The 21,458-nt window shown below is 31.5% G+C and overlaps 1 protein-coding gene across 1 annotated transcript; it reads left to right on the top strand.

Moving 5' to 3' along the window:
* The first annotated feature begins 14,804 nt into the window (after positions 1-14,804).
* On the top strand, positions 14,805-18,753 carry LOC125061520 (phospholipase A2-like). Its single transcript, XM_047666999.1, has 4 exons — positions 14,805-15,031; positions 16,353-16,512; positions 18,082-18,234; positions 18,621-18,753. Exons 1-4 carry the CDS (start codon positions 14,866-14,868, stop codon positions 18,706-18,708), a joined length of 567 nt encoding a protein of 188 aa, XP_047522955.1. The 5' UTR covers positions 14,805-14,865; the 3' UTR covers positions 18,709-18,753.
* The last annotated feature ends 2,705 nt before the right edge of the window (positions 18,754-21,458 follow it).

The following is a 21,458-nucleotide window of genomic DNA, read 5'->3' as shown; positions in this document are numbered from 1 at the left end:
TTCAATTCATTTTAATAACTAGGTATGTTTAATGTTTATATATCATAACCTTTTAACTAAGTAACAATAGGTCTTTATGAAAAAGCATTGCTAAATTTCTTTGAAAAAATAATTAAAACTCCTTATCCTCCTCCGTCATTGTGGTCATTCAAAATTCTTGGCATAGCTGCTAACTTCACGCATATTCTATTTCTTTTTACTTGTAGATTGTATTATTCCCATCTCGCTCGCGCACGCTCGGCGCCCGGCTGGTTTAAAAGCTTCATACTGATAATTTTGTGTCACGGTGCGCGCGCATCGTAAAATTTCACTCTCACCAATTTTTCATAACGCGCCTAAAGAGGCGCTTATATGCAAAACAAAATATGACTTGCTTATATGAAAAACAATGCTTTAATTTAATTTTTTAATTTTCTTAAAGAAGTATGTAAATAAAATATGCCAAAAAAGACTGTATTTCATTTCATAATTAGAATATTACCGAATGAGATTATATAAACTATTTGTCAGCTCAGTTTATGTTTTGGCCAAAATTCAAAAATGCCACCGCTCTAAGTAGCTGATCAAGTTTGTCCGAGCACTCGCCATCGTTTAGGAGGGCCATAGACATTTTCGAGACATGAAAGTTGGTGAAGGCTACGGGAAGACTAATATCCAGTACGCCGATGTGCTGCCTAACCGAATAGAATTGCCAAATTTCAGCGTTAAAGGTCCAAAAACGGCGTTTTGGCCATCCTTTTTATTGTCAGAAATTAAATCAATGTTCACAGAATTATTTAAGCCAGAAAATATGTCAGCCACACTTAGAAAGGTTAATTTCTCAATTCAATTCTAGTCTAATTTCATTGTTAGCAAAATTTGTTTATGTCTTTATGGTTTCAAGTTCCAGAACATGCTCCGTTTATAATAATAAAAAAATGCTATTCGGAAATAGTTGAAGGTTGCTTATTTATTTGTCGTTGCTTGTTGCCCAAAGAAAATGTTTCATTACAAATATTTATTTGCTCTGCTCTGCGGCTTTACTACGGATTTACTTTTGACTTCACACGTCTTATAAATAATTAGAAAAACACTCGTATAACTCTAAAAAATAAATTATCATTTTTAGTTTCACTCAATGTATAGTTTCGTTTATTTACAATATTATGGCTAGTCGGCAATACAATTCACTGTTTGTCGTTATAAATAATCGATTCAAATAAATTTAAATTTACATTTTAATTAATCTAAAATTGAAATGACAGTCTCATACTCTTTTTCACCAGACCACAAATATAGATTTAAAAAAAACCAATTAAACATTGCAAAATTTTCTTTATTTAAAAAATGTACCTTCTGTGTCTGCTTGTCTCTTTTGCTATATTTGAATAATTACATAAAAAGTATAATATAATATAATTTATAATAAAAATCTTCAGATTCTTATATTGCAGAATTCTTTTTCCAGAAAAACATAATTTCGCTTTAAAACTTGTGAACACACGAGGTATACATACATAGCATATATGCGGGTTGAAAATTCCAATGTCACCAATAGGATGGCATTTCAATCCATTGATTCTCTTGGGGCCTAGAGTCATCCCTAAAAACAAAATCATGTATCACCACTGTTGTATTAGAAATTCTTCTCACACCTAAAGGGTAATTAATTATCCATTATTAAGACTATTTATTTATTATTACCAACACTGAATATTTAGTAAACGTTTCATATAATCCAGCAAAGGGAGGAATTATAAGTTAGCAAAAAAATTGTTCGTAACAAAACATCAATTTCGTGACAAAGTAATTTAATTTTTAACTATTAAGTTCGATGTAGTGAACTGCTTAAATTAGGATATGTTTTTAACGCACGCACCTGTTTGTTCGACCATCAGACTTTTCGTAATCCTTTTTAAAACACCACGCACTGTGCACAGTAAAGTACGATATTCCTATAACATAGCCACTAAATGTATCAGTATCTTTCAAGCATTTATAGAATTTCATGTCGCAATTACAGGACATTCTGAAATAATGAATACACATATAATTTTTACCCAATTCATATAAAACTAAATAGATTGGATGTTTTCACTCTTTTACCTAAAATAGAATCTTTTCTCTTTCTGTCAATTGTGTTAATTAATTGAAATTAAATTGAATGGAATTAATTGAAATATAGACTTTTAATAACCCTAAATATGCAGAAATAATAACTTACTTGTGACTATAAAAATGTTTGAAAACAAAAAGCTCCTAAAGAGTCGAGTAGACAACACAACCGCGTAAAGCTCCTAGATATAATTTCCCTCGAATAACAAAAATATATCATATATACTTTTGTAAATATATCACAAGGTGTCTTTATATACGACAGATTGCCGCCTGTAATATACGGGAGTATATCGAGTCGACACGTGCGAGCCGGCATTTAAACAATACAATGTTGTTGCCACAAGTGGAGATTTTTGGACTATGTGGTTCATCAAAGCGACAATGATTTCTAAGTTTTACCTTTGCTCGATTCGTTTGGTAAAAGCGAGAGCCTAAGGTCCTTTCTCCACTGCTCCGGTCCGGCGACGGATACAGGAATGAGTCATGAGAAAAATATCGGAAGGCCGGATTGCGCTTCTTCACTATATCTGATCCGACAATAATCGATACTTGTATATTGATCATGCAACACTTATATTAACTAAAACCCACATACTTTATTTTATTAATAAAACGTTCTAAATTCTGAATATTTTCAAGTTTATTACTTTTTTATATTGTCTATCTTAAAATATTATAATCTACCTCATAAATAATTCACTAATACTATTGTATAAAAATATAAATAAATAGCAACATAATTTGGTTTGGTTCAGGTTATCCAGATTCTTTCAAATTAAAAAAAACTATAAATAAACCTGTGAATAATAATTTATAACCTCTTGGATACTTGGACCGATAAAACACCGCGTTCCGATCTAGCAAGTTATCGGATCGTTATAAACCGGATGCCGGAGTAGTGGAGAAGTACGTAAGTACTGTTGTTAGTTTCTAAATCGGATCGGTAATTAATGTTTGCCGGACCGCAGCAGTGGAGAAACGTCCTTAGGCCTTAATCGCCTCGGCGCAAAAGATCACTTCGTCGTTAACGATTTATTTATATATATGGTGTTAATATTTGACTATAAATCTAACCAACTTTAAGGTAAAAGACAATCACTCAAATAAAGAGAAAATTACTTTAAAAAATTATCAAATCTTTTTAAACTGAACTAGCAAGTTAGATTTATTGAACTACGTAACAAACCTAACATATTCGGATTGGTTGTGCAGGCCGTGTTTCGTTTCATTACCCCTGATAAAATCGGGGCAGTGATCATGTTCTCTGCAGCATTGATCTACTTCCCAACGAGACCCAAGGTCAGAATAGTCCTTTGAAGAATTTCCTGGGCCGCACCATTTAGTACCTATAAGAATAAAAAAGAGTAGTTACAAGCCGTGAATTATAGAAAAATTGTCTCACTCACCATTCAACATAATCATGTCACATAAAAGAGGTTTAAAAACCACCATTAGTACTAAATTTGGGAGTAATACTATTAAGAGTTATTAATTTAATACGCTTTTTTGCGTCTGAGAAAAATTATCCCGCTATTTCCTGATTGCTATGTTTATTCCTTGCGTTCCCTATGTGTATTTTCTGGGTTCCATAGATAGGGTTTAGGGAAAAAGATCTTTATTAAAATTATGGTTGGCACTAATTATAAAAAGAACATTTATTACCTGGGTAAATCATACGTTTATCTCTTGGCACTCTACTTGTTCCTAATATCTTTGGAAAACATTGAACTAATCCTACAACCGTGATTAAAAGGATTATTTTTATCATTTTTTTAAACTCTACTGACTTTATTGACGGTTGGAACTGAAAGGATAAAATTTGGGCATTCCATATTATATATACAAAATAGATGACGTATTTTAATTATACTTTTAGGAACGAGGAAAGTAAAGGTTTTCCCCATTAAATGTATCTATGAATTGTACTTTTAAATGATTATAATTCACACAGGATCGAGATGGCAATTTGTTGGTACTATCCTATGCTGGTAGCATATAAAGTATTCAACCCATTTTTTAGACATTATTAATTTATATTATTTTTGTATATATCCAATACTGTAAAAGCAGTTTACCTTATTACAATAAATAAAATCTTGCTCGCTTATATAGTACGTTTGTTTAGTTTTAAATTAAGAAATTGAGACTTTTACTTTTTTAAATTAGTATATTAACAGCCTAACTGGAAATAAGAAATTCATAATTTTAATATCTAGAAATAATCAAAGCTCCCGACGGGATTTGAATAAAAGTAGGTATTATGTTTCTTCCTCTTTATTTTTAATTGATGTATTTATTATAATACTGTGATATACCATTTCGTAACTATCTGCAGACTTTAGATAAAATACCTCTCTGAAATTTTCATCAATGGTTCAAATTGAGCCATATGAATATTAAGATACCCTTATCGGTCCGCGACTAGTAAATGCCTAATTCACTTAAGTTATGGACTTAAGGTAAATTGTTAATGGAGTTTCCGCAGAGTTAATTTACATAAACGAAACAGTCACTGCGTGAAGGCGCTTATCGCTTATCAATCGTTTAAGCGTCAGTGTGAGCGTTTAGCCTGCGTCATTGCTCTACTCAAAAACTGCGTAAATACTTGAGCTCTATGAAATGTCGCTTGGATATTTTGCCAGGCGTTTTAAGGATGTCAATTTTGAGTATTCCATTAAAATTATTAAATAACAATAACGAAGCTGGTTTTTGACGTATTCTTTCAGACTTACTTTGCCATAAATATTAATATATAAGTAGCGGAAGCAGTAGAATTTGTGAATAATGGACGATTTGCCCGCTTCATTTCACGATCTTTTTTAAGGAGATGTCGAGCCTGTATTGCAGCTGAAGGACGGCAATTTGAACATCTTTTATAAAAAAAGTAATAAATCTAATCATAAAAAAGAAACTGTCTATTTTACTTATTTGCGTCCGTATACCATAACCGACACTATCTGTCTCGCTCATATTTTATGATATGTCTCTCTCCATCTTTTTTACACCACGCTGTGGTTATTAGGAACGCTTTGGGTACACTAGAATCGTTTTTTGTAATTCCAGAGAAATTTTTAAAAACAGACATTGTTTAACAAAAACTTTTTTTATGGCCGATCTAAGAAATAATGAAGTAAGTGTTATACCACGTTAGAATTCTTATTAAATGCGTAAACTTTTAAAGCTGCTTGCCAAACTGGAGTAGTACATTTTTTTTCAGGACGATCAATTGAACTAGTGCGAAAATTAATTTTGAAAACTTGGTACGGTATAAAATGAAATTTTCCTACAAGTTGGAGTGATCGGCACAGGGTTTAGGATCATAGGTTACATAAAGCACTATTCGGGATGACGTAAGAGAAAAAAAATTAGCAAAAAGTAAATATTTGTAACAACAGGAATGAAAAAACTGTCACATGGTGTACATTTTCTGGAATAAAAGGAAAATTTCCATAACTTCAAAAATACATGACTTAATTTTTTTTTTTAATTTTTCTGATAACTGGTGTGGCATTACCTATGAGAATATTTCGTCTTGACGTCTACTTTTGGGACACCCTGTATATAATACTAGCTATCCCCGCGAACTTCGTTTTTCCTTAATGTAATTTTACTTACTTTACTTTTTAGTAAATACCAACATGGAACCTTTTGCTATACCCCAGAGACTGTTTGGATTTCTGGAATGATTTTTTTTAGGTTTTTCTGTAAATTTTTCTCTATATAAAATAAAAATAAAAACTTAGACCACCTTTAACATTTAGAGGTTTAAAAGATAAATAGTAGCTGATTCTCAAAATTACTGAACATGCATAAAAAATTTCACAAGAATCGGTCGAGCCGTTTCGGTATGAGTATGGGAGCGAACATTGTGACACGAGAATTTTATATATTAGATAATGCCAAAATCTTTCCAGGCATATCAAATATTTACCGATTTTATTGAAGGTGGTTAAGGTGAAAAAGAGAATGTTATTTAGTTCGTTAAAGAATTCCTCTAACAAAATCTTAATGTTTATTGCAATAAGTATTACAAAAACGTATGAAACGATATTTCTCTAGTTACGGCACAAATACTTTGTGTGTTTCCTTAATGTTTTTATATACCTTATGTTATGTTATAATCTTTCAAAATCGCTTATAAACGCACAAACATCCTTAGCTACAGGTATTACTCCGAACAACTCCTCTGAAAACCGTCCATGGTAAATGCGGTAGAAGATGCAGAGAGATCCCACGTCACTCACTTCACGTCTGGTCGTTGACGATTCGATTCGCTCTTCGTTGAATACGCTCAAACCGAAGAAGCTGGTAGGTAATGGGGAGCTCTCACCCATAGGTGAGAACAGTATTCCATGTGGGGCCGAATCTGCTTTTTTAGAGTTGCAAGCAAACTTTCAAGCAGGGAATTTGTAGCCGTTTGAAAGTGGTCGATGAGTCGGTCAGTTATGTCATTTCGTACGAGTACATAAACGTACAGACGTCACACTTAGACACGTTATTCCTGCTAAGACTGCTAAGGATATATAGTACAGCCTTAGCCACGGGGGTCTTAGGGCCGGCTAGTCAGTGGTTAGGCTGGTCGAGAATCCTCCCTTTAAGTCGAAGGAAGCGCACAACATCCTTCTTTCATACTTATATAATAAATTAAACGTTAAAAGTGGAATTGTATATACGCGCTTTCTCAACACTGAATCCCTGAATGACGACATAAACTAGATACTTTGTATACGATTCAGCTATTTAATTAAAATTTGTAAATCAATTTTCAGTTTAGACTGCCATTGTGACATGGAATTCCGTGATTGCTTACACAAAGCTAACACAACTACGGCATCAGGCGTCGGAGGCTTATATTTTTATTATTTAGGAACTCAATGCTACAAAAAAGATCATCCCATCGTGGGCTGTAAGAAAATTCAAACCGGGTAAGTATCTGTAATTGAAGCCTCCTTGTTAAACATTCAACTACAAGATGAAATAAACAAAGTACAAATATATTTAAATTTATAGAATTTTTAGCAACAAATATCTGGAATACGAGCTAGACGACACCAAGGAAGCTGTCTATCAGTGGTTCGATGTTCCTAACTATAATTGAATAAATTGAAGATACATCTTAATTTTGTTTTTTTTTTGTGTTTTTTGCTCACATTTTTGAAATAAACTACAAAACATATTCATAAGTTATAGATACCAACTATTGTTGTATGTGGGTTGTGTTGTATTATGTGGGAAGGTCAGATTATCTAAACGAAGAAGAGTTTTCCGCAAAGGCAATACTTCTGAAATAATATCAAATTCAAATACTTAGCCCAATACTTTCCGCTATCAGCTAAAATCTCAATCAAGGTGGGGTGTTAATGGCCGAATTAGGAATTAGAGGAAAGGGTGACATTCCCGAAAGAAAGGAGAGGATTTCGCACTGGCAATATTAATGGTAGAAAAGGTCATATTTCCTAATAAATTCTGCAATCACAATACCTGTGAAAACTTCAACTGCTTTTAAATACGAGAGAAAGGAAAAAAGAAGCTCTGAGATGCGCGCAACCCGTGAGTTTTTAGGGCTATACCCAAAGACACTCATTACATTTGTTCTACTTAGTGATGTTAGAAACAAAGTTAACTCTAACTAAAACACAATGAAACATAAATTCCTCGATACAAATAACTCAAAGTCACCTCTAACTTTTGTCTATTTTCGTATTGGAGCACTAGTAAACTATATCCCCTACGAAAGACTAAATTTCAAAAGTGTCTGATCAGTTTCACATCTATATCACTATCCCAGTTATCACCGTTTTCTCGAGGCGTCCAATTTCAGGTTGAATGGAAAGTGGAAACCAGAAGTTGGGAAGTATTTTCAAGTATGCAGATTTACGGGTCGATTAATGGACACAAATCAATTATCATCGGTCGTGCGAGAAACACAATTTGCCCTTGTATGGCGGCCATCTTACTTTCGACCATTTTGAATTTCGTCTACTTCCCCATTCCCAATTAATTCATATATAATAATAAAAATAATCTCAGAAATAAATAATAATCTCAAACATTTGTCAAAATAATAAATTGTCGCCAAAATTAGAAAATTCATTATAAGGCGCGTCCACACAGAGCGAACAGCCTCGCGAGGCATTTGCCGCGCAGAGGAAACTTATCGCGAGGCGGCCGCGTGCAGCAACCCCGAGCCATTTTGTTCGTTCGTTCAGTTGGCAAATAAAACATCATGGCACCACACGTACGTGTTGCGGTGGCAGCTCTTGCTATTATCATTATGAATAGGATTAAAAAAAATAGAAGTCAATAAAAACTTAAACGAAGACGATATTGGATCCAGACAATATAATATAAGAACAGATTATTTTATAACGGAAAGCCATAGAGAGATATTAATTTCAAACACTGACTATTTTGCATAATTTTAATTTTTTTGGACGTTTCGCGTGCTCTACAGCGTGCGTGGTCACGGTAATTGAAGGCAAAAGGTGTTGAATGTCAAAAAGTACGCTGTAAAGCACGCGAAACGTCCGAAAAATTTAAAATTATGCAAAATATTTGTAAATTTATAATAATACATAACTTCAATCCGGTAAAAAAGTGTTTTCTTTAAATCAGAAAGTGCTTTAATAATATTGGCGCTAGTGAGAAGCGGAATACTGCAATTCTTCTTTCGCAATGGCAAGCAATAAAATATTTCTGTATTTGCAAAAAAAAGTTAATCTTAATGGTAATCTTAATGAAATCCTAAAATAAGTTTAAGTAACTAAAGTTAACACAATATTAGTAGACTGTAAGGTGGATCGAAGTTCGCCGGGTCAGCTAGTATAAATATAAAAATCGAATTTGTAAAATAGACTGTGCCGAGATAAAGAATATTTCAATCAATTATTACATTGTTATATTGCCTGTTGAGACAAGATAAAAAACTCTCCTGATAGTTTCATCGCCATATCAATAGTGGAAATTAGCAATCTACAGATGAAGGTCAGAATATATAAAAAATTGTTAATTGAAATTGAGTACCTACTTTCTTTATAAAACATCGAATTATTTTCTTTTATATCATTTATTTTTCTTATCTGAATACATTAGATGGTGCAAGTCTTAGCGATAACAATTAATTTTAACGAAATTCTCATTAAACCCAGTAGAACGTTATGATTATGAAACAATCCCTACGTTAATTTCACCTAAAACCTCAATTGACAACGCGCGGATGATCATGTGTCAAAATTCAATTCATTTTAATAACTAGGTATGTTTATATATCATAACCTTTTAACTTAGGACAATAGGTCTTTATGAAAAAGCATTGCTAAATTTCTTTGAAAAAATAATTAAAACTCCTTATCCTCCTCCGTCATTGTGGTCATTCAAAATTCTTGGCATAGCTGCTAACTTCACGCATATTCTATTTCTTTTTACTTGTAGATTGTATTATTCCCATCTCGCTCGCGCACGCTCGGCGCCCGGCTGGTTTAAAAACTTCATACTGATAATTTTGTGTCACGGTGCGCGCGCATCGTAAAATTTCACTCTCACCAATTTTTCATAACGCGCCTCTCTAGGCGCGTTATGAAAAATTGCTTATATGAAAAACAATGCTTTAATTTATTTTTTTAATTTTCTTAAAGAAGTATGTAAATAAAATATGCCAAAAAAAGACTGTATTTCATTTCATAATTAGAATATTACCGAATGAGATTATATAAACTATTTGTCAGCATAGCGCCAACCGAACCGTGCTATTCCAAATAATTCAGTTTATGTTTTGGCCAAAATTCAAAAATGCAAAACATTTTCGAGACATGAAAGTTGGTGAAGGCTACGGGGAGACTAATATCCAGTACGCCGATGTGCTGCCTAACCGAATAGAATTGCCAAATTTCAGCGTTAAAGGGCCAAAAAGGGCGATTTGGCCATCCTTTTTACTGTCAGAAATTAAATCAATGTTCACAGAATTATTTAAGCCAGAAAATATGTCAGCCACACGAAAGGTTAATTTCTCAATTCAATTCTAGTCAATTTCATTGTTAGCAAAATTTGATTATGTCTTTATGGTTTCAAGTTCCAGAACATAAAATAATAATAAAAAAATGCTATTCTATTTGGAAATAATTGAAGGTTGCTTATTTATTTGTCGTTGCTTGTTGCCCAAAGAAAATGTTTCATTACAAATATTTATTTGCTCTGCTCTGCGGCTTTACTACGGATTTACTTTTGACTTCACACTTATAAATAATTATAAAAACACTCATATAACTCTAAAAATTAAATTATCATTTTTAGTTTTACTCGATGTATAGTTTCGTTTATTTACAATATTATGGCTAGTCGGCAATACAATTTACTGTTTGTCGTTAAAAATAATCGATTTAAATTAATTTAAATTTACATTTTAATTAATCTAAAATTGAAATGACAGTCTCAAAGATTTAGGTTTTTAAAGCAATAAAATTCATACTCTTTTTGACCAGACCACAAATATAGATTTAAAAAAACCAATTAAACATTGCAAAATTTTCTTTATTTAAAAAATGTACCTTCTGTGTCTGCTTGTCTCTTTTGCTATATTTGAATAATTACATAAAAAGTATAATATAATATAATTTATAATAAAAATCTTCAGATTCTAATATTGCAGAATTCTTTTTCCAGAAAAAAATAATTTCGCTTGAAAACTTGTGAACACACGAGGTATACATACATAGCATATATGCGGGTTGAAAATTCCAATGTCACCAATAGGATGGCATTTCAATCCATTGATTCACTTGGGGCCTAGAGTCATCCCTAAAAACAAAATCATGTATTACCACTGTTGTATTAGAAATTCTTCTCACACCTAAAGGGTAATTAATTATCCATTATTAAGACTAATTATTTATTATTACCAACATTGAATATTTAGTAAACGTTTCATATAATCCAGCAAAGGGAAGAATTATAAATTAGCAAAAAAATTGTTCGTAACAAAACATCAATTTCGTCACAAAGTAATTTAATTTTTAACTATTAAGTTCGATGTAGTGAACTGCTTAAATTAGTATATGTTTTTAACGCACGCACCTGTTTGTTCGACCATCAGACTTTTCGTAATCCTTTTTAAAACACCACGCACTGTGCACAGTAAAGTACGATATTCCTATAACATAGCCACTAAATGTATCAGTATCTTTCAAGCATTTATAGAATTTCATGTCGCAATTACAGGACATTCTGAAATAATGAATACACATATAATTTTTACCCAATTCATATAAAACTAAATAGATTGGATGTTTTCACTCTTTTACCTAAAATAGAATCTTTTCTCTTTCTGTCAATTGTGTTAATTAATTGAAATTAAATTGAATTGAATTAATTGAAATATAGACTTTTAATAACCCTAAATATGCAGAAATAATAACTTACTTGTGACTATAAAAATGTTTTAAAACAAAAAGCTCCTAAAGAGTCGAGTAGACAACACAACCGCGTAAAGCTCCTAGATATAATTTCCCTCGAATAACAAAAATATATCATATATACTTTTGTAAATATATCACAAGGTGTCTTTATATACGACAGATTGCCGCCTGTAATATACGGGAGTATATCAAGTTGACACGTGCTAGCCGGCATTTACAATACGATGTTGTTCCCACAAGTGGGGATTTTTGGACCATGTGGTTCATCAAAGCGACAATGATTTTTGAGTTTTACCTTTGCTCGATTCGTTTGGTAAAAGCGAGAGCCTAAGGCCCTTTCTCCACTGCTCCGGTCCGGCGACGGATACCGGAATGAATCATGAGAAAAATATCGGAAGGCCGGATTGCGCTTCTTCACTATATCCGATCCGACAATAATCGATACTTGTATATTGATCATGCAACACTTATATTAACTAAAACCCGCATACTTTATTTTAGTAATAAAACGTTCTAAATTCTGAATATTTTCAAGTTTATTACTTTTTTTAAATTGTCTATCTTAAAATATTATAATCTACCTCATAAATAATTCACTAATACTATTGTATAAAAATATAAATAAATAGCAACATGATTTGGTTTGGTTCAGGTTATCCAGATTCTTTCAAATTAAAGAAACTATAAATAAACCTGTGAATAATAATTTATAACCTCTTGGATACTTGGACCGATAAAACACCGCGTTCCGATCTAGCAAGTTATCGGATCGTTATAAACCGGATGCCGGAGTAGTGGAGAAGTACGTAAGTACTGTTGTGAGTTTCTAAATCGGATCGGTAATTAATGTTTGCCGGACCGCAGCAGTGGAGAAACGTCCTTAGGCCTTGATCGCCTCGGCGCAAAAGATCACTTCGTCGTTAACGATTTATTTATATATATGGTGTTAATATTTGACTATAAATCAAACCAACTTTAAGGTAAAAGACAATCACTCAAATAAAGAGAAAATTACTTAAAAAAATTATCAAATCTTTTTAAACTGAACTAGCAAGTTAGATTTATTGAACTACGTAACAAACCTATAATATGAAGAAGGGTTGCGCAGGCCGTGTTTTCTTTCATGAGGCATGATAAAATCGGGGCAGTGATCATGTTCTCTGCAGCATTGATCTACTTCCCAACGATACCCAAGGTCAGAATAGTCCTTTGAAGAATTTCCTGGGCCGCACCATTTAGTACCTATAAGAATAAAAAAGAGTAGTTACAAGCCGTGAATTATAGAAAAATAGTCTCACTCACCATTCAACATAATCATGTCACATAAAAGAGGTTTAAAAACCATATTTTATTAGTGCTAAGTTTGGGAGTAATACTATTAAGAGTTATTAATTTAATACGCTTTTTTGCGTCTGAGAAAAATTATCCCGCTATTTCCTGATTGCTATGTTTATTCCTTGCGTTCCCTATGTGTATTACATTTTCTGGGTTCCATAGATAGGGTTTAGGGAAAAAGATCTTTATTAAAATTATGGTTGGCACTAATTATAAAAAGAACATTTATTACCTGGGTAAATCATACGTTTATCTCTTGGCACTCTACTTGTTCCTAATATCTTTGGAAAACATTGAACTAATCCTACAACCGTGATTAAAAGGATTATTTTTATCATTTTTTTAAACTCTACTGACTTTATTGACGGTTGGAACTGAAAGGATAAAATTTGGGCATTCCATATTATATATACAAAATAGATGACGTATTTTAATTATACTTTTAGGAACGAGGAAAGTAAAGGTTTTCCCCATTAAATGTATCTATGAATTGTACTTTTAAATGATTATAATTCACACAGGATCGAGATGGCAATTTGTTGGTACTATCCTATGCTGGTAGCATATAAAGTATTCAACCCATTTTTTAGACATTATTAATTTATATTATTTTTGTATATATCCAATACTGTAAAAGCAGTTTACCTTATTACAATAAATAAAATCTTGCTCGCTTATTTAGTACGTTTGTTTAGTTTTAAATTAAGAAATTGAGACTTTGACTTTTTTAAATTAGTATATTAACAGCCTAACTGGAAATAAGACATTCATAATTTTAATATCTAGAAATAATCAAAGCTCCCGACGGGATTTGAATAAAAGTAGGTATTATGTTTCTTCCTCTTTATTTTTAATTGATGTATTTATTATTATACTGTGATATACCATTTCATAACTATCTGCAGACTTTAGATAAAATACCTCTCTGAAATTTTCATCAATGGTTCAAATTGAGCCATATGAATATTAAGATACCCTTATCGGTCCGCGACTACTAAATGCCTAATTCACTTAAGTTATCGACTTAAGGTAAATGGTTAATGGAGTTTCCGCAGAGTTAATTTACATAAACGAAACAGTCACTGCGTGAAGGCGCTTATCGCTTATCAATCGTTTAAGCGTCAGTGTGAGCGGTTAGCCTGCGTCATTGCTCAACTCAAAAACTGCGTAAATACTTGAGCTCTATGAAATGTCGCTTGGATATTTTGCCAGGCGTTTCAAGGATGTCAATTTCTAGTATTCCATTAAAATTATTAAATAACAATAACGAAGCTGGTTTTTGACGTATTCTTTCAGACTTACTTTGCCATAAATAATATTGCTTTTAATATATATATAATACTAGCTGTCACCGCGAACTTCGTTTTTCCTTAATGTAATTTTACTTACTTTACTTTTTAGTAAATACCAACATGGAACATTTTGCTATACCCCAGAGACTGTTTGGATTTCTGGAATGATTTTTTTTAGGTTTTTCTGTAAATTTTTCTCTATATAAACTAAAAATAAAACCTTTAACATTTAGAGGTTTAAAAGATAAATAGTAGCTGATTCTCAAAATTACTGAACATGCATAAAAAATTTCACAAGAATCGGTCGAGCCGTTTCGGTATGAGTATGGGAGCGAACATTGTGACACGAGAATTTTATATATTAGATAATGCCAAAATCTTTCCAGGCATACCAAATATTTACCGATTTTATTTAAGGTGGTTAAGGTGAAAAAGAGAATGTTATTTAGTTCGTTTAATAATTCCTCTAACAAAATTTTATGTTTATTTCAATAAGTATTACAAAAATAATCACGTATGAAACGATATTTCTCTAGTTACGGCACAAATACTTTGTGTGTTTCCTTAATGTTTTTATATACCTTATGTTATGTTCTAATCTTTCAAAATCGCTTATAAACGCGCTACAAACATCCACTAACTATTCTATATAAATAAATAGCTGCCGTAGCATCAATAAGAACATCAACTGTGCTGCAATTAAGTGATTCTTATTTTTCATTACAACAATAATGATTAAATTGTTTCTACTTCTAGTCGTGTTACAAAGTAGTCACGGTTGGATTATTAATAATTTAAGAAGTAAAATTTTAAAACGGAAATTTTCCGCAAAAGGATACGATGGCGTGATCGACCCAAAGGAATTAGCCGATTTAAGGATTACTCTCATTTATCCAGGTTAGTTTTTATTTTGTTCTATAATTAATAAGTCATGCCATAATCCTTGCATTTGTATATTGTTTTGATTTTACGTAATCTATAGGAACAATTAAAATAAATAATCTAAAAGAAATACACAAATTTCCACATTTGTTATTAATTTATCTAAATACATAGCCCGCTGTCAGGTACGATTAGTCAATTTTAAAATTTCATACTATTAAAACATATACTTATACAGTTCTGGATACCTTTGAATGCTGCATTTGTTTTATTATTTTTTGTTATAGGCAAACAGCACGTCGATTTTTTACCGACTTAAAAAAACTCATGTTTGTTGTCGCGGTGTTTTTTACCTTTTACAGACGGAACACCTGTGAAGACACGGCCTAACCAAACACGTAACCATTCCCTAACACTCCTCCTAAGTAGTTTTTAAGAACGAAATTCTAAATGCAAACATTTCTATGATTCTATGATTCATTTTTCATCAATGAAACCTAGATATGATTTTTTTTGTTTTTGGATCACATATGGATTTGTATAAGGATTGGGCCCAGCTTCTGGATTCTGTTAGTGGTAGGCATAGACGGTTAAGTAAAATAGACGCAGAAATATTTATAAGCCATTAAGAAGCAAAAATTTACGAGGAAGGTGTTAATGTAAATTGCTTAGAGCAATGTGCAGAGTTTTTCTTGAATCACAATTGACATTAAACAATTTTTTTATATTAAACTGTTAATATGGTAATATTAATTACATTTTTATATGATAAAAACATTTTTCATTTAAAATATTTTATCTATTCTTATTCTCTTGAATAATTTCTCAATAGTTTCTCCTTTGAAAGCGATATCACAAGTTGTGAAAAAATTTTGCCTCTATAAAAATATATTACTGTCATTTATTTGGTATCAGTGTAATTATTTTTGATAACAACTCTTCCCATTACTATTTAGCGGTAACAAACCGTCAAAAGTAAATCGACCATTAGAATATTATGTTTAAGATTTTAAATAATTTCATTCATTGAATTCACAATGTGCAATTAAATTTAAGTTAATTATTAAATAGTAAAATTTATATCAGTTCCCATACTCCTGGCAATGCTCGTGTATATAAAATGTATGTTAACCAAAAGTTGTATAGTTAGAAGGTTGATCACCAACTTGCTATGAGAATCAATGCCGATTACCCACTGCTAAATTAGATTTCAGCCGCTTTAGTAAACTTACTAGCTCAATTAGTATAAGTATTTGAAACAGATACAGAAATCTGAAGCCAGTACCAAGATTTACAGCGCAATTTATTTTATGATAAATGAAAATATTCTTCTAAGGTACAAAATGGTGTGGGGCGGGGAATATAGCAGATGGATATGATGATCTGGGACCTGAAGCGGAGGCAGATATGTGTTGCAGGGACCATGATAACTGTCCTGATTACATTCCCGCTGGGGAAACAAAACACAATCTTACGAATAAAGCCTTTTACAGTAGGTAAGTTGATTGTTCGTACCGTGTGATGGAAATATTTTTATAGTGCGTATAGGAATGAGTTATACGTGCGGTACCCAATCCTAAGGTCGTGTGATTATACCTCGGTTATACACTTCTCTTATAATGATTTATCTTATTATGCAATTAAACTTACTAATAGAGAAAAACGACGCAAGGATTGCAGTTAGCTTAAAAAAACGATGACGTGTGTCAGTCACTGAATCGCCAATGAAGATAATTTTTAATTAACGGGTTCAGAAATCTGACGCATTGACCCATAATGGGGTAAATATTATTTTATTTAGATAATAATTATATATTATACAATATTCTTATACTACGTAGTATAATAAATAATATTGATAATTGTAGTTTATAAAATTAGATACCTATTGTATAAACGTATTAGCAAATAAATACACTATCGGCTTTTAAAGACCTTAAAATATTAGGTGTCAATAATAATCTGTTAGGTCATTAAAGATATAATTGATATGTATTAACAGCCGTATAGTCAATTATGTACAATTTGGAAATTTATGTATTTAAACTGATGGTTGAAATGTATAAAAGAATTTTCTATATTTATGCAAGATTTGGTATTGGAGATGTGGTTGAAGAATCCTTCCACCATTGCGATTCCTGAATGTCAGGGTTCTGGTCTTGTTACAACAGAAATATGCTCGACAATGGTATTTCCGTGTAGGAAATATATCAATATTAAAACCCTTGAATGCAGTAGATATATAATCTTGTGATTCCCTATGCGGGTATAATGTAGTGGCATCCTATCATATTAGACATTACTAGCCTATATATTCCGTATTTGATTGTCACAATCAAATTACAGGATAAGTGATCTTTTGTTTGTAAATATTATATTTTTTCTTATTCGTGGCCTTGTTGGTGTGGCTTTAAATAAATACTTAGATTCCAGGCCATATAATTTATTTAAAACCAACAAACGGTCTCAAATATAAGTACTTGCACGCAAGTTATCAATTCACATAAAACAGTTTTAAAGCCAATTTTCTTTATAATAATAACAAAAACAAGTGCAGTAATCAACATTGACATTGACTTCAATCGTCAATTTATAGTGGATTAATTCAAGAATATGCGGGTGCTGACAGTAGGAGGTCGCACGAAAGTTTTTATAATCTCTTTTATTATTATTAAAATATGAATGCCGTGATCAATTGTCATTACGAAGGGGTTTAAGTGGATCATTGCCAAGATTTACTGCTGTGACTATAGATATTGTGCGCAGAAATGTTTTTAATTCGTTTTTATTCTTGAGATTAAGAAATCTTTTTCTAATAAGAAATATAAAAAAATTCTGGGAACTAGCTGCACTATTTAAATTAATATTATAGTAATATAAGTAAGAGCTTTACAAGACCGCACCCTTTATGTGGTGCACTGTTATGGCATCCCTAAGCTTATTTTACAAATCATAGGATGTGTTCTGATAGGTTGACTAACTCCTTGGTTTTTTAAGTCGGTTATTTAGGTGCAATTATACTGATTTATGAACAAATGCTGTAAAATTTTAACTCTGTTTTTTAGGTTAGCCTGCTATTGTGACTTGCAATTCCGCCATTGTTTACGCGAGGCTAAGACAAAAACTGCTAACAAATTAGGTACTGTATACTTTGATTTGCTGGGAACTGAGTGTTATAAAGAAGATTATCTTATAACCGGCTGTAAAAAGAGAGGCGGGTACGTATAAGATGTTATTTTATAAAATAATTTTGACAATAAAACGCGTTACAGTTTGAGCGGCCCGTGGTAAATAATTTAATCTGTGAATGTGATATAATTTGAGACGCGCATGTAACATATTATTCTGGATGTTAGTCGCGCTCAAAGACAAAAACACAGTTTGGTGAAAAGTATATTTGTATATAAAATTAACTAATTTATTACTTTTTAAATGTTGCAAAAGATTCTATGAATGATTTATATTTCTCATTACTCCTTCTCGATATCATTAATATGATGTAAATAGAAACTTTTCAGATGTAGGTCTTTAAAAATATTTTTACATTCGTTTAGTTTTTAAGATAATATTTTAGTAATCATTTATGTCAAAAATATTTTTTTAGGTGGTTAAACACCAAGTGTGTGGAGTATTCATTTGATGATAGCAGCCCACCTCGACATCAATGGTTTGATGTACCTAACTACAACTGATAATATTTGTAAAATGGTCCGTAATATAATATTTATTGGAACGCATGATTAGTTTTAATTAGTTACTAATAATTAATTACTTACTAATAATTTTAATTTGGTACCCTTCCAATTAGTTTAGATATTATTTTCCTTATTACGAATAAGGAAATCTATATAATCTGTCCCATTTTACCACAATATAAATTAGTCTTAGGAATAAGGTAAAATTATTACAAATTAATTTTAATGTTATTTCGGTTATTACGTATTTCGGTTATTCATATATTTGATACTTTTTATGCGGAAAAGGACAAACTATAAGTGCTAACCGCACTATTTCAATATAGTCCGAACATAGTAAAAACAATTCCAACGCCACCCGTATTTGGATGTGTAGATTTCTTTAATATATAGTATACTAGCCGTTTCGCGCCCGCTTTGCTGGACGAATTAAAATAAATTTTATGTTTCATTATTTTTTTTTTTTCATATTTTTATTATTCTTCTTTTTAACTTCCCGCTAAGAAAATTGAAATATTTCGAAAATCGAGTTTTTACAGATGTTGACGTTTAGAGGTTCTAGGAAGCCTCTTTTGTTTTTATTAGCGGGAAAAATTTTCATAAAAGTAAAACAGAAATAAAAAAATTAAGGAACGTTGGAATTAAATAAATAGCCATAAACCATCTAGGAAAAAATTCGCATCGAATGGTGGTAGTTTCAGTGGTTTAAGCGTGAAAGAGCCTCAAACGAACACCATTTTCTTTTTATATATATAGATAGATAGATACTATAGAAACGACTAGACTTTCAATAAATATCTGCTCCTTTGGTAGTCATAAGTCAGCACAATGAAATTGACAGAGTATTAATAATAATAATAGTTTTAAGGGATAATAGATTTGCTCTTAATTAAAATACAATAAATAAAGAAGCGGCAATTGTATCATTTATTTTGTTTCGGCATATTTGATTGGTACATTGTTAAAGGTTTATTCATTAAATTTAATATACAACTCTTTATTTAAATTATGCACACAAGAATGCACGATTAATATACAATAATGATTTATATTTCGTATAAATAACGATACATAGGTACATGTGATCAAAGATATGAATACAGTTTATAACATCGCATATAAACAAGTGAACAACTTTAACCGGTATTTAGAATTAGCAAAAGGCAAAGGACACATCATGAAACAAAATTTAATCAAATTCATTGTAATAGGTCGTAAATTATTGAGTCCTTGAAAGTACACCACAATAATTCAAAGCTAATCTTCTTCGTTCTTCTGGTAAAACATTCCTACCAACAAATTATTTCAAATTATATAATTCGTAGATCATTATTTACATGATGTTCCCCACGCCTTTGGCCACAAATCCACTAGAAAAGTCAGCCGTCAGTACGCACTTAGTACAGAAAAGTCTTGGAGGCTCGGCACTGTGGCCAATTCATCTCATCTTTGCGAATTTGTATCAAGTAAATGCAATTACCTTGGGCCAGTAAATTACATGTTTTTTTAATGTATTATAATAATTTTGAGACCCAAATAAATTGCTCGATTGTAATGTGTCTACGAGCGTAGTGCTACGGGCACTGCTGATTTATTCTGGATTCTACAAGTTGCCACGAATTGATGAAATTTTTTTTAAGAATGGTAATTATTAGATAGATTTTAAGAACGCTTTTCTCAATTTCAACGTATTTCCAAGAAACAATAATGTGTCATTCAATGTGCAGTGTGCGTAGCAATAATCTGGTAGATACATTAATTTCCTAATTATATAAATTTTCAATTAGTACTGATATACAAGCTGTTTTATATTAAACTATAAACACTACAAGCGTTAGAACATAACTTTGGGAAAATTGTGGCAAATATCTTATCATGAAGTTTTGTTATAATACTAATGTGTAATACTTTATCATAAAATTAACAAAAATGCTCATAGTACTACGAAAACTAGCGTAATCGCGTCAAAATATTATTGTAGAATTCTTGTAATGTTATAGTTTTACCAAAAACAGCCTAATAAGATATGTTAGAGCTTAGATAACGTTTAGACCAGGCACATACCCACTGTATATACATTATAATATACAATTAAAGGATCTACGAGAAAGATAGTACCTAATAGCAGAAGATCTATTAACAACCTAATATTCATTGGTAGGAGGTAAATCAAACTAATATAGCTTTTCCCTTCTTTTCATCTCTGAGAGGGTTTATTGTTCGTCATTTTTTACTTCTATTGTGTACTATGGCCTCCTTCGTTAAGTACTTCGTAATTATAGGTAGTTGGTACTATCTTCTCATTGATTATGGTCTAAACAGACCGGCTAAACTTTTTCTATATAGGTATATCAATTACTAGGAATCGCATGCTAACTGTCTCATATATACGTGAAAAGATTGAAATATGCGTTATTTTGGTTAGATACGAAGCTAAAATACTTAGTAGAGTATCCCTTGTACGTAGTGAGCATCGTTTTCGCCTACATTCCAAGCAAACTTACCGAAAATATTTACAAGTATATAAAGAGAGAAATCAAGGTACAGTAATGGTTAAAAGATTCTAATACCTTCGTCTTTCTTTTACAATACTTTTCTGGCTCATAACACGCTTTTATTTTTGTTCTTAATTTAAAAACAAAAGTTACAAGAGGTACACTAGAGACACGCATATTGTCGAATAAGATATAACATCTGTTATTTGTGGTACTCTTACTGAATTTTAAATACAACAGTTTTTTATTTCA

The sequence above is a fragment of the Pieris napi genome, chromosome 2 (assembly GCF_905475465.1).
Source record: "Pieris napi chromosome 2, ilPieNapi1.2, whole genome shotgun sequence".
Lineage (NCBI taxonomy): Eukaryota > Metazoa > Arthropoda > Insecta > Lepidoptera > Pieridae > Pieris > Pieris napi.
The sequence above is the reverse complement of the archived record's forward strand: the minus strand, read 5'-3'. Positions and strand labels throughout refer to the sequence as shown.

What these genes read in the sequence shown, in the direction of transcription:
- LOC125061520 (XM_047666999.1), top strand. Translation starts at nt 14,866, where the DNA reads ATGATTAAATTGTTTCTACTTCTAGTCGTGTTACAAAGTAGTCACGGT. An exon ending in GATTACTCTCATTTATCCAG is followed by an intron (nt 15,032 to 16,352) that starts GTTAGTTTTTAT and finishes TATTCTTCTAAG; the next exon opens with GTACAAAATGGTGTGGGGCG. An exon ending in GGCTGTAAAAAGAGAGGCGG is followed by an intron (nt 18,235 to 18,620) that starts GTACGTATAAGA and finishes ATATTTTTTTAG; the next exon opens with GTGGTTAAACACCAAGTGTG.